This window comes from Stenella coeruleoalba (genome assembly GCF_951394435.1).
Source record: "Stenella coeruleoalba genome assembly, chromosome: 14".
Classification (NCBI taxonomy): Eukaryota; Metazoa; Chordata; class Mammalia; order Artiodactyla; family Delphinidae; genus Stenella; species Stenella coeruleoalba.
The window spans coordinates 1,194,822-1,207,516 of NC_137160.1; the positions used below are offsets into that span (position 1 = coordinate 1,194,822).

Sequence of the window (12,695 nt, forward strand, 5' to 3'; positions counted from 1 at the left end):
GACTGACCGGCTGGAGAGAGGCCACGAGGCTCTGGGGAGAAGCTCAAACCCAAACCCGAGAGCATGGACCTGGTGGGGCCTGGAGACCCCGCTCTGCAGGAAGGAGCCACGTGCCAGTGAGCACCCCCAGCGCCAGCCCCGGGAGGGGTCCACGCTCAGGTCTCCAAGGGGAGCGAGCCCGGGAGGCGCGCAGATGACCCGGCTAGGAAGGGCGCTGTCTGGGGACTCGGACCTGGTTTGCGTCTGGCCTGCGGCATATGGGGGGCTGCGGGGCCTCGCGGCCGGGGCCACAGAGCCCTCGGTGTCTCGGGAACAGGGATATTCTAATGAGCAGGGGCCCGGGAGCCTCGGTCCTGCCCCAGCTCAGGGGAACCGCCGGGTGAACAAGAAAATCCGCTCTGTGACTGCGCTTTGGCGCATCAGGATACAGAAATGCAAAACACAAGGTATTTTTAACCTCACCCTGTGGCGTTTGCATGTTTGAAAAAACTGAAAAGGCTCCAGTGCCGAGAAAGAAAGGGTTTATTGTCCCCGGACCAGGCCCTCGAGGGAGCCGAAGGCTGGAAGCCCGCCCTCCGGGGTGACGGAGCGGAGCCTGTTCTGGGAGCTGGGAAGCACTTCTGGCAGGCACGCTGTTTGTGGACCACGTCTGGCCGCTACTTTGAATTAATAGACGTCAGTCTCCTACAGGGGCCTCCTTCCTCTGCATCTTGTATAAAGTCGGCTCCCCAAACAAACCATTACAGCTGGATGGGCTGAGCTGTTGCTTATTCTCTGTTTTCCAAGAAGAAATGTGTGTGTGTTCCAAATCCTAAATTATAAATAAATTAGACAAAATCTCCTTTTTCTCCCTGGCAGTGCTGGCCGGGCAGGGGCGGAGGGTGGAGCAGAGAGGAAATGTGACTCACAGAGCGGCTGGGCCGTGCCAGGACCACACCAGCCCCTCGGGACGCGGAGGTGCCCAAGCTGAGTAGCCAGCAGATGGACCCACTCGGTGATAAGACAGGGGCCGGGGCCCGAGGGACCCGCATCCACCTCTCCTCTAGGAAAAAATAACAGGAAACGGAAAGAACACCCACCGCCCTAAAGGCCTCGGGAGTCTGCAAAGCAGCGAACGCTCCAGAGTCCTGCGAGCACAGGACGCGGTGAGCGAGGTGCCCTGACTCCGGGCCGATAAACGAGGGGGATCCCAGCGCCTGCGCAAAGCGCTACGGGACGCAGGCTGCTGCGTGCGCGGCCCAGACCTGCCGCGCACGCGGACGTACTGTCGGGCCCCCCACTGGTTTGAGGAGATCGAAGTTACTCTTCCTGTAACCAAGGCTCCCGTGTCCCTGGTGCCTTTTAAGATCAACAAGTTTTCTCATGACAAAGCCTATCTTCGTCCCTTTCCCCCAGAACAGCTTTAAGCGCTCAAACCTGAACTGTCGGCAGCCGCTCCGTCTTTTGTCGATAGAGGCTGACAGGCCTCCCGTCAGGAGAGGGGAGACTGAGGCCGCCCGGCATTACCTGGCGTCCACCTTACCACCACCGCCCTCCAGGAGGGGCCCAAGACCAGACCAGCCTCCCGGGAACGCTGTTGCAGGTTCACCCGTGGAACAAAAATTAAGGGAAATACAGGCGTGGAGTGGAGCGGGCGGCGGGGTGTGCACGCTGAGGACACGCAGGGCGGGAGGGGTCTCTTCCCTCCAGGGCCTCCTGGGCCTTTGGGACACTGTCCTTGTCACAGCGCCCGCCTGGGGGCCGGCGGTCCCACTGCGCGCACCAGGGCTGCGAGCCAGCCGGGCCTGGCCACCGGCACGGTTTCTGAAAGTGCAGAGCCTTCAAACCACACCACTAAAGCCCGCCTCACAGGCCCAGGGCTCCCTGTGTCCCCGCCACCTGGCCCTGGGGGGCTCTGGCCCCGAGTCTCTATTCTGCGGTTGGGTCACAGCCGAGGGGCCGGCCTCGGGGATCCCAAGCGCAGCGTGAGCTCTCGGAGGCCAGGGTCTCCTTGGTCAGAAGTGCACACGCAGCCCTGCTCAGGGCCAAGACCGGAGGAGCCGCCCAGGGCTGGCGACTGCCTGCTCTGTCGTCACACGGGGACCCTCCCCACCGGCACCCGGAGCCCCGCTGGCGGCTGACTCCCCAGAGCTGCCCTGGCCTCCCTCGGGTGGGAGGCCATGCGGCCTCTGGGCGGCCTCTCCTGCACAGGCCCGGCTGGGCGTCCTGCGCAAGTTCAGCCTCTGCCGGGAAGGGAAGCGATCGGCCCTGACGGCCCTTTGTGCTCCAGCCTTATCAGGAACTGGCTGGCTTTCTCAGTAGGAAACTGCGCGCAAGCCCAGAAGTAAAAATATTCCCAATCATTAGGGAATTCCCTGCGGCGTGAGTCATCAGAAAGGCTTCCCCACCCCACCCACGGCCAGAAGGCTTCCACAGCCGCCTCGGGAGGAGCTGCCTCCGTGGGACAGGGCTGAGCGGGGGCCACCGACAGAGGCCCGAAGGTCCCAGCAGCCTCCCTTGTTTCCGGCCCTCCGCAGGGCCGGGGGGAGGTGCTGCCTCTGACCCACACGTGGTGGCACACTCGGGCCGTCGGAGCCCTGCAGACCAGCAGATGCACCTCCAGAGTGAGGGAAGGTCCAGTCGCTGCGGCACCTCTGAGGCCCAACACCCCCGCCAGGAGCGCCCAGGGGAGCAACACAGTGTGCTCTCGGGAGCCCGCGCACGGAGTCACTGCAGCGTCACGCATGACACCGACGGCCGTGCACGGTGAACGATGACCAGGACATTCTCTCTCCGGCCCTCAGAGGGTGATGTCCTGATGCTCCCGCGGGATGGACCTCAAGGACCTCGCTGGGTGGAGGAGCTGGGCCCACAGGACACCCTGAGCAGGCAAGTCCGTGGAGACAGAAAGCGGTCCTCAGCTGCCAGGCTGCGGGAGGACACGGCTGACGGCTAGCGGGTGAAGCTTCTCTGGGGTTAGGAGAATGCCCTGGGATATATGTGCTGGGCTCTGAATCAACCCAAGCCCTTGGACTTTAGCCGGGCGAGTTGTGCGGTCTGTGAGTTACAGCTCAACATGGCTGACACGGAAAATGAATCCTCCCACACGGCCGCACGCGGCGTCGCCACACGTGGTCCTGAAAGAGGCGGAAGAGGCCAGAGCCTGGAGCCGCTCCCCCCGCCGTGCCCACTCCACCCCGCTGCCCCTCCCCGGGAGGGACCCGGGCCCACTCTCTGGAGCCCTCCTGGGGAGGCGCCCGGAGGAAGAGACGAGCGAGCCTGGCTAAGCCGAGGGGCTCTCTGGTGACACCCACGCGAGCACAGGACCCCACTCTGGCTACTGCAGCCCCCGCAAGGCTCACAGCCGGCCTCACACCCCCGCACCCTCCACTGCAGGCGGCCGTGCCCTGGAGGGAGAGGTGCAGCTTGGGCCGTGAAGGCCAGGGAGGGCAGAGGTCACGCTGAGCCCACCGTCCGGTCCAGCAGCTGCAGCCCACTCCCCTCCCCAGCCTGTCGCATGCGCACCCACGAGGAGAGCCCTGCAGGGAGGGGAGGTCCCCGGGGACAGGGGCGAGGGCGCGTCCCGGGACACCGACAGAGGGGAGAGCTCGGAGCCGCGAGGAGAAGGGCCCTCGGGCCCCTGACGCCAACAGAGCCTGCGCACCTGACGGGGCCCTGCCCGTCTGCCCATCTCTGCGGAGGGGTGCCGGGGTAGCGTGATCTCGCCCAAGCCGGTTCAAGATGTTGCGTAGTTTAGAAGTGTGGGAGGATCACTGAATTCCGGGGCCACAGAGTGAGAAAGAGCCTTCTGAGGACAGGAGGGGCCCAGCCGCTGCTCGTCTGCTGACTGGGGTCAGGGCCGTTTCCCGGATGGTCAGGCCCAGGCAGGTCGCAGGCTGGGGCTACCGGGGGGCAGCAGCTCCCACGCCCCCGCCGCCCCACGAGCCCACACCCGGAGGCGTCTCGGCCCAGGGCTACCCTAAGACCCCACCCGCAGAGGTCAGCCACCCACGACCACCGCCATCCTCGTGGACGCGCAGCACCTTCCCCGCCCGCCTTCCTGGGTCAGCACCAGAAGCATCTGAACACAGCGTCTCCCCCGCACCAAGTCTTGGCTTCTGGGTGTGAGCGGCGCACCAGCCAGCGGGGGCCGTTCTGTGCAAGTTCCAGAACCCCTGGGACCAACACCTGGGTCAGCGGGGCCACAGCCGGAGTGCCAGCTGGACAACCAGCGAGTGACACCCGACCTGCAAGGCCCTACCCGAGACGCCGCCCGGCAAAGGCCGACCACAGCGGCCAGACCCCAAGAGCCAAAGGGCTGCCGGGCACCACCCAGCCGGGGAGGCCCCATGACGGCCCGACTCCGATCCTCTTCCGTAAAACGGGCAACGTCTCCGTCTGGTTCAGTGTGGACTCCGGCTCCAGACGCTTCCCCGCAGGAAGCAAGTCCTGCTTCCGTTTTAAGGTCTTAGGAGACCCTGGACGCAACCTTTTCTTCTGGGGTCTGTCTCTGTTGGCTCTGGGGCCTTAGTAAGAGGTCTGACAAGGAGGTGGTCCAGTCGCGTGGCAGGCGGTCACGCTGTGCCCCGTGACCCTCCACGTCTACACCCTGGGTGTCCTACCTCCAAGTCTGGGCAGGCGGGACCTGGTGAGCCCCAGTGCGGTGCGGCCCCTCTGAGTCTGGGCCTTGAGGAGGCCTGGCGCCCACAGAGGGTGCCCGGTGCCTTGTGTAGGAGACCCGGGGGCCACGGCTGCGTCCAGCCACACGCGAGGGCCGGCAAACTGTTGTCTGTTGAAGCCGCCAAGTTCTGGTGAGGTCTGTCGTGCAGCAGAAGAAGCCCAAACAGGCTTCACACGGTTTCCAGGAATTGCAGAGAACAGGCCGGGGCTGCACACAGCGGGGACTTTCAGCGTCGGCGTCAAGAACATAACATTCACGGCAACGGAACCTCTGAAGCCTCCCTCTCTCCTGTCTCCAGAAGCGGCAGTTCCCCTCCACGCGGGCGCTCTCTCTGTGTTCTCATGTGTGTCAGGCTGTTTCAAACACTCACGCATGCGTACAGATATGTCCCCCGCGCACAGGTCTGAAGAGAGACCCCCGGATCTTCAGTGGGGGACGGGCACAGCATCTCGCTTCCTGCAGGTGGCCCTGCCGTGGCGTCCCGCACCTGCCACGCCCCCTATGTGAGCCTGTGCCGGCGTCCACGCACACACACGGCCACCGTGGGAGGTGTCATCTGACGCGGAGGCCGCGGCTGTCAACCGTGAAGGCCAGGCCCTGCAGCCTCTTGCTGGACACAAAGACCTCAGAAGAATCTCAGGACGGTTCCGGAAAGTTGTCACCTGATGCAGCCAGAGCTGAGCGTGGCTGGTCCACGGCGCTTTGTGACGGGCCCCTCGTCCACAGACGGGGCTTTGCTCCTACATCCCGAGGGCCGTCCTCCTGCGGGCACCCTGCTCGGTCACCATGATGAGGACACAGGTGACGGCGGGGCCTCAACCAGGAGGAACCCTGAAACACTGAGGACGCTCCGAGCGCGGCCCAGTGCAGCCGAGGGGACGTGGTGACGCGGAGCTCGGCTCCCCCGGGCCTGACATGGCGACGTTCGCGGCAGCTATGGACTATATGCTCCTGCAGCGGCTGCCACGGGGCCCACTGCCCACGTCCAGCGGCTCCAGAGACCAGGCTCGCTGTGCGCGTCGGCCTTGCTGCCACCAAGCAGGGGGTGAAAGAACCTTCAAGCAGACCAGGCGGCCTCCTCGCAAGCCTAGAGGACGATTAGGCTTTGAATCTAAATTGACTTCAGTGGTTTCTCCCCCCGCAAATCAACCAAGAGAAGCCCAGCCGGGCAGCGTCGGCGTGCACTGTGCTGAGAATGGAGGCAGAGGCAGAAAGCGTGTGGACACCTGCCCCTCCTGCAAACACAGAACTGGCCCGAGTGCGCGCGCAGACATGCCGACAACCCCGCTGGGACACAAGCACGACGTGGCAGGACGCACAGCCGCGTCTCTACGTCTCCCTTGTCGCACGGTGTTCACGGGACGTCTGGCCTCCACCCACTCGCTGGTTTCTCGCCTTCCACCTGCCAGACGCAGATGTGCTGCAGGAGCGAGCGGGCTGGGGACGGGCCCCGACGTGACAGCGAGCGACAGCGGCACTCGGCCTGCATGGGGCCGGGGCGGCCCGGGAGGCCACGTGAGGGCGACAGTCGGACATCCGAGGACTCGGCTCCCGCCTGCAGGCGGGTGGCCGCTGTGAAGGCCCCGTGACCGGGCCACGGTAAGCCACGCCAACCTAGGAGCCCCACGGGCACCCACGACGAGCCGAGGGGGTCAGGAGACGTCTCACAGTCGCATCCTGGCACCAAGGTCAAAGTCGGGGCTAACTGGTCGAGGAAACAGCGAGGGGCGCCAGCTGGTTCCCACCACAGACGTCTGTGCGCGGCGAGGACGCGGCGAGGACGCGGCACCGGGCCTGGGCTCCGCCCCCACGCACTGCGCACGCGCACGCGTCTAAAGCACAGAAGCTCGCGCTGTTTCCGGATTCACCTCGCCCAGAGGGGGCTTTCCGGGGGCACAGATCCCCCCCACCACTGTACTTGGTCGGGTTTGCTCCAGCCTCTAAAACAGTTTCCAATCACACGCGCGACCGTACAGGCAGAACACGTTAAACGTGAGAGACTTTTTAAGCCCATTTTGATTGAAGTACTAAGTTTCCTGCAAACTGTACAAAACCAACCCCATTACGGAGGCTGAGTGCCTCCGCGGTTTGCGGTACTCAGCACGAGCCCTGCCCCGGCGCTCGGGAGGGGGACCGTGACCAGGAAAGAGAAGGCGAGGGATAAGGCAGCAGGCCCGGACCCCACAGGAGCCCCTCCCCAGCCTGGGGGCCACCTCCCTGCAAGGACCCGCCCCCCAAACAAACTCTGGAGTTTGAGAGAGACAGAAGGTCCACGTGGCCACGTGGTCGGGCCGGGCGTCCCGGGTCAGGAGCTGTGCTGCCCCTGCGTCTCCCCTGCAGCACAGCGAGAGGCTCATTGCCTGGTTCCCCAGACACCAGAGGGAGGAGACCCTTCCCCTTCAAACCCGCAGCCCCCTTTCCCGAGCACACGTGCAGAGGTCCACACAGGCGTGCGCACACGCACGGAGCGGCCCAGGGGCCGCCGTCGCTGAAAGAACAGCGGCTGCCTGTGCACCTTGGGGTTCTGTGCTGACAAGGGCGAGGGCCTGAAGCATGCCCCGGGGGTACAGCAAGGTCTCCGGGCCCCAGTGGGGCTCCGCTCGGCTACCATGGCCGCTCCATGCCCAGGCGCCTGCCTTGGACGGTCTGTGGTTCTGACAAACGAGAAGACGCCTCCGCACGGGCAGGCCCGGCAGCAGGAGCTGGTCGGAGCCCACGAGGGAGGCGCCCGCTAGCCAGGCAGACGCGGGGTCGTCCCTCTGCAGAGCACAGCCTCCTGCAGGCCCCGCACCTGCAGCCCCTCTACAGCCGGCACCGTGTGCAGTGGCCCAGGACTGTGCATGGCACCCGTGGCCGCCCGCGCCCACCTCCTGCCAGCCAACCTCCGCCGGCGCCCAAACAGCAAGGGCTCGATGTCGGTTTTTAAAGAAGATACCTGGCGCTTTCTCCACGAAAATGACCTTGGAGTCCTGCAGAAAGTTGTGGCCGGACAGGACCATCCTCTTCCCGCCGAGGACGGGGCCGCTGGCCGCGCTCTGCTTCTCCACGAGGGGCAGCTCCTGGGCCGAGCGCTGGGCTGTGTGGGGCAGGAGAGCAACGGGAGTGAGACGCCCAGGCCCCTCTGCTTGGCCCTCTCGGGGGCGGCCGCTACACCCTGCTTTCAAAGAGTTCCTGGGTGAGCAGTGCGACCCGTCCCTGGTACACGGAACAGAAGAGTAACCACGCGTGGTCCGTGTCTTCACAGTCTACTCCAGGTTAGAGTGACACGGGAAGGCAGCCACGCCTCTGACTTGTCCACGTGGAGACAGCGCACCTCTCAGTGACGAGTGTGCACACGCGTGTGAGTGGGCGCGCTCTGCCAGGGTGACTGACTGCCAGTGGGAAGGGCCCGGGGAAGCCGTGGGGAGCCCTGCTGGTGATGGGGAGGCCATGGCCCGGAGAGCAGGCGTCCCCAGCTAGGAGGTGGGATGTGGGGACCCGTCTGAAGCGGGCTCTGGCTTAAGGGCTGGCGGGCCACAGGCGGCCGAGCTCAGGCTGTCGGGGAGGGCGGGATGGGCAAAGGACCAGACGCAGGAGGAGGCAGAAGTGTGGCTGGAGAGGTGGTGAGGCCAAGCCAGGGGTCCTGACACAGTCACCCAACAGCCAGGGGACCCGAGAAGGAGGGTCCCACTCTGCCTCATGGGGCGGGGGCCTCGGGGCAGGGGGGCAGAGCCATCCGTGGCAGACCCCACGGACTGGAGATGGACTTCTAGAGACTGGACGGGAGGGTCCAGCAGCAGCAGGGGGGAGGGCTGGGAGGGAGGTGAAGACCACACAGCAGAGAAGGAGAAGGGGCTGCAGGGGAGGACGCCCCGTCGCCGAGGTCTGGCCGACGCTCAGGTCAGAGGCCGAGGAACTGAACCAGGACGTTCCCACCGAGACGGGTGGGCGGCTGAGCCGCGAGGTCGGGGGTGTCCTGAGACAGCCCACACCAGAGGGGTGGGGCGGTGCTTCAGAGATGAGAGAAGGAGGAGGGCGGGTGGAAAGGCTCTCGCTGGGGCCGTGGCCAGTGGAGACTCTGGTCCCCCCCGGGGTCCGGGTGCCGGGTCGGGGGCGGGCACTGCGGGGTTTCCATGCGGAGCTGAACCGGTCACCCGACTCGCTAACAAAAACGAACAGCGTCACTGCAAGAGGAAGCTGACCCCAGGCCGCGGCGGTCCCCGCTCCTGGAGGAGCTGCGTGGTCACGGGCATCCGAGCCAGAAGCGTCTCGGCACCGGGGCCCGTCCACGCACACCGAGGGCCGTGAACCCAGGGCCACCAGGGACAAAGGCCCGACTTACATACGGGCAGGCTTGCAAATTCAGGTCCCTTCAGTCCAACAGATGTCAAGGCCAAAATGCCACTTTCTCAGGTTCCCTGAATCGTGAGGGGACTAAGTCAAATTCGGTCACGGCAAACATCTCGGTACTTCGGGACAAACCTCCTTTCCCTCTTACGTCCTCCTGCAGGTGCCGGGAGTCGGCGGCAGCCCTCACACCACGCACGCACAGGAGCTGCGGGCGCCCTGGCCAGGGTGCAGGTGTTTCCGTGGCTGCACGGGAAGGTGCGGGTGTTGTGGGTGGGACGAGCACAGCTCAGGGGCTGCGCACGAGAACCAAGGTGCTACTGGAAAGGAAACCTGCGGCAGGGGCTGGCCCCGCTCAGCCTGGAGACGGGGGTGGGGTGGGGGGGTGGTGGGGGGCAGCACTCACAGCACTCGATGGGGTTGGAGGCGACCTGCAGCGACAGCGTCCGGCCGTTGGGCTGCGGGACGTGGACGCGGAAGACCAGCCTCACGCGCGTGTTCTTCCTCCCGATGTCCGTCTCCCCCTTGCGGAGCTCGATGTCAGAGTTCCTGAGCTTCAGGATGCCGGCGCAGTCGATGCTGCCGGAAACAAGGGTCTATGCTCAGCCCCGGACCCCCGCCCCATCCCGGGCGACCGCTCACCGAAGGCTCTTTGCGGCCCTGCCCAGGGGCCGGGGCGGCCAGACACCCACCCGTCGACTGAGCTGGGGCCGAGGCAGCAGGAGACGAGCCAGCCCCGGCCTCAGGAGCCCGGAACCCAGGCAGGCAGAGCTGCCATACGCTCAGGGCTCCAGAGGCCCCAGCCCCGCTGCCCTGGGCTCGGTGGACGCCCCGGAGCAGGACGCGGCGTCCAAAGCAAGGCTCTCCCGGCTGCTCCAGAAACCTCCTTCCACTTGAGATTCCGGCGGCGTCCCCCTTAATCCAGGATCCTGAGTTTTCTAGGGCCTCATATGATTTCACTTAATTTCATTTAACTTAACAGTTCCATTCAACACCAGACTCCAGCAGAACCACCCAGGCGTCATTCATCAGATGGAAACCAGCCCTTTCCCTCTGTCGGAAGCTAAGGAAACGAGGCCGCGTGATGCCTCTGGGTCAGGACCACAGCCCAGCCCGGAGCAGCAGGGAAGCCCTGGCCCTGGAGCCCGGGGCCAGTCCCGCTCCCGTGGTGTCTACACCGTCTCTGGGTTGGATGGTATTGTGGTAAATGCAGCCACCGAAGGAACGGCTGCTGCTGAAGGAACCAGCGGTTCTCTCAAACCATCTGCCCTGGTCCGAGGGAACTGTGATAACAGCTCTTGAAGCAAACCCAAGGATTTAGAATGAATTCCCCCAAATCCGTGAAAAGCCAACATGGAGAGAAGGCCTTCCCTTTTTCCTTTTTTCTCTCTTTTTTTTTTTTTTGTTGCAAGCACGGGCTCTAAGGCACGTGGGCTTCAGTAGTTGTGGCATGTGGGCTCAGCAGTTGTGGCTCACAGGCTCAGTAGTTGTGGCTCATGGGCTCTAGAGCACAGGCTCAGTAGTTGTGGCACATGGGCTTAGTTGCTCCGTGGCATGTGGGATCTTCCGGGACCAGGGCTTGAACCCGTGTCCCCTGCATTGGCAGGTGGATTCTCAACCGCTGCGCCACCAGGGAAGCCCCTCCCTTTGCTTTTGACTTAGAGGGTTTATGAGTTACAAACAACTTACCCAAATCCCATGCAAAGCTCTACACGATGTGGCTTCCACACCCGCTCCCTCACCCGCCACAGCCCTGAGCTCCTCGCTGCCCCGTGGATGCCCCAGACTCACTCCTGCCTTGGGGCCTCTGTACTTGCTGCCTTCCTGCAGGGTCAGCTCTCGGCTTCTGTGCTGCCCCCCCACAGACACTCGCCCCCAAAGTCTCCAACAGGCCCCCCGTGCTAATGAGTTCCTGCCTTATGTCCCCCGCCCCAGAGGCCCCCAGGAGAAGGCAAGTCCTGTGGGACAACCGTGTCCCCTTTCTCTGCTGCATTCACAGCTCAGGAGTGAAATGCATGTAGCACTCACTCAGTTCAGGAAGCCACGAACACAAGCCCTACTTGGACACGAGAAGATTGCCCTGCAGCTCGTTAAGCAATTCACCTCTAAACTACTGAGTCAGATCTGGCCTGCACATTCCAGCTGGTCACATCGGAGATGCAGAAACCCTCAGTGAAAATACGACCCAGACACACCGATCTCTTTAATGTTTCAATGTTTGCCTTTTGACCATTGCTCTAGCTTTCACAGTGCAGCCACAGAAATAAATGGGTGACACGTTCACACGTGGAGGAAGTACTGACAGCTGTGAACTGAGATACTTAAAGTGGCAACATGCACAGGGGCTGAAACCCCAGGAAGAAACAAATCCATTGTCATAAATACTTGTAACGTTTACTGAGGTGTTAAGCCCAGGGCACCCAAGCCCCCTGAGCTGTGGAAACGTGGGGAGACATGCAGGCGTGCAAGTGCCCACCGAGCCCCCGCCCCCGCCCACCGAGCCCCCGAGGTGCAGCTTACATTGCTCGCATGTTGTTCTCCGGCAGCAGCGGGATTTCCAGGACCTTGGTGTTGGAGAGGATGGCCTCGTGGCTGGTGGTGGAGACGGTCTTGCCCGTGATCCGGTGCACCTGGTAGAAGGCGTGGGGCCTCAGCAGCCGGTCGTCCGCTGTCCCGATGAACAGCTGCAGGGTGAGCGGCTCGCTCTCCATGTAGCCGTGCAGCTGGGGAGAGAGGGAGACAGGCCTGTGAGCGCCGCGCCGACGCCCGGACCCTCCGTGCTCCCTGTGTGGAGGCTGGTTCAGAGGGGAGCGTGCGCAGGCCGGGTCTGGTCCCCCCGCCCCTCCTGCACCTCGGGCCCCAAAGTCTGGGGCCTCTGCTCCGCAGTCGGTTCTGAACACTTGGCTGCCCACGCTGGAACACACACACACAGACATGCAGTGCACACCTGCACGCATGTACCTGCATCCCAGGAGCACACGTGCCCCATGCCCGGGACCGTGACGGGGACCCGCAGGGGGAGGCAGATGAGAAGCAGAGCCAGTCTCTCCGGGCCACTGCCTCCTCCTCAGGCCACCCCTCTGCCCACACGCGGGCGACACAGCAGCTTGTGGGGCCCCACCCGAAGCTGGGCCAGTGCCAAGCTGTCCGCACAAGCCTCCCCTGATGAATTCAGACACTTGCCCAAGAGGACGCCATCCACTTTCCCCTGCTCAGGCCAGTCCGAACCAGCAAACAGGATGCTTGCAAACGAGATACAAACAGCATCGGCCCTTTTCGGCCTGGCTTGGCAGGTGGTGGCTACGGGTTGCCCTGGTGCCCGCTGCAGGCGCCCCTGGACCGGCTGCGGGCAGCCCCAGGTCGTGGCCCGTCTGCCACCAGCATCAGACCCAACACGCGTGGCCGCGCATGGCCGTTCCGACCGTGTGGGCCAGCCGGCTAGGCGCACGGTCTTGAAGACAAGATCATGTGTGGGCACAAAACCCAGTGAGACTCGGGCCCCAGAACCGGAACGAGCCCATCGTGCACCAGGAGCCCATGGGAGAGCGCTGCTCCCGCATTTCAGGACCTACACTGGCTGCCCCCGGGCTGACCACCAGGGGCGCAGGTCAGAGCCCTCCTCGTGCCCCTGCACCTCCAGCCGCTGTCTCCCTCAGGGTGAGTCCTTTTCAGAACTGAACCTGACTCGCCTTCTCCGTCCAGGTCACAG

At 64.3% G+C, this 12,695-nt stretch overlaps 1 protein-coding gene across 5 annotated transcripts in view; it reads right to left on the bottom strand.

The window, feature by feature from the left end:
- Positions 1-12,695, bottom strand: part of NFATC1 (nuclear factor of activated T cells 1) — a gene marked incomplete at its 5' end in the record, with an annotated part of 101,918 nt that overhangs the window by 46,767 nt on the left and 42,456 nt on the right. For all 5 annotated transcript variants that reach the window (XM_079943513.1, XM_079943511.1, XM_079943514.1 and 2 more), the window contains 3 exons: positions 7,596-7,736; positions 9,393-9,565; positions 11,507-11,709. In XM_079943513.1, coding sequence (XP_079799639.1) covers positions 7,596-7,736; positions 9,393-9,565; positions 11,507-11,709 — 517 coding nt within the window. The remainder of the gene's footprint in view (positions 1-7,595; positions 7,737-9,392; positions 9,566-11,506; positions 11,710-12,695) is intronic.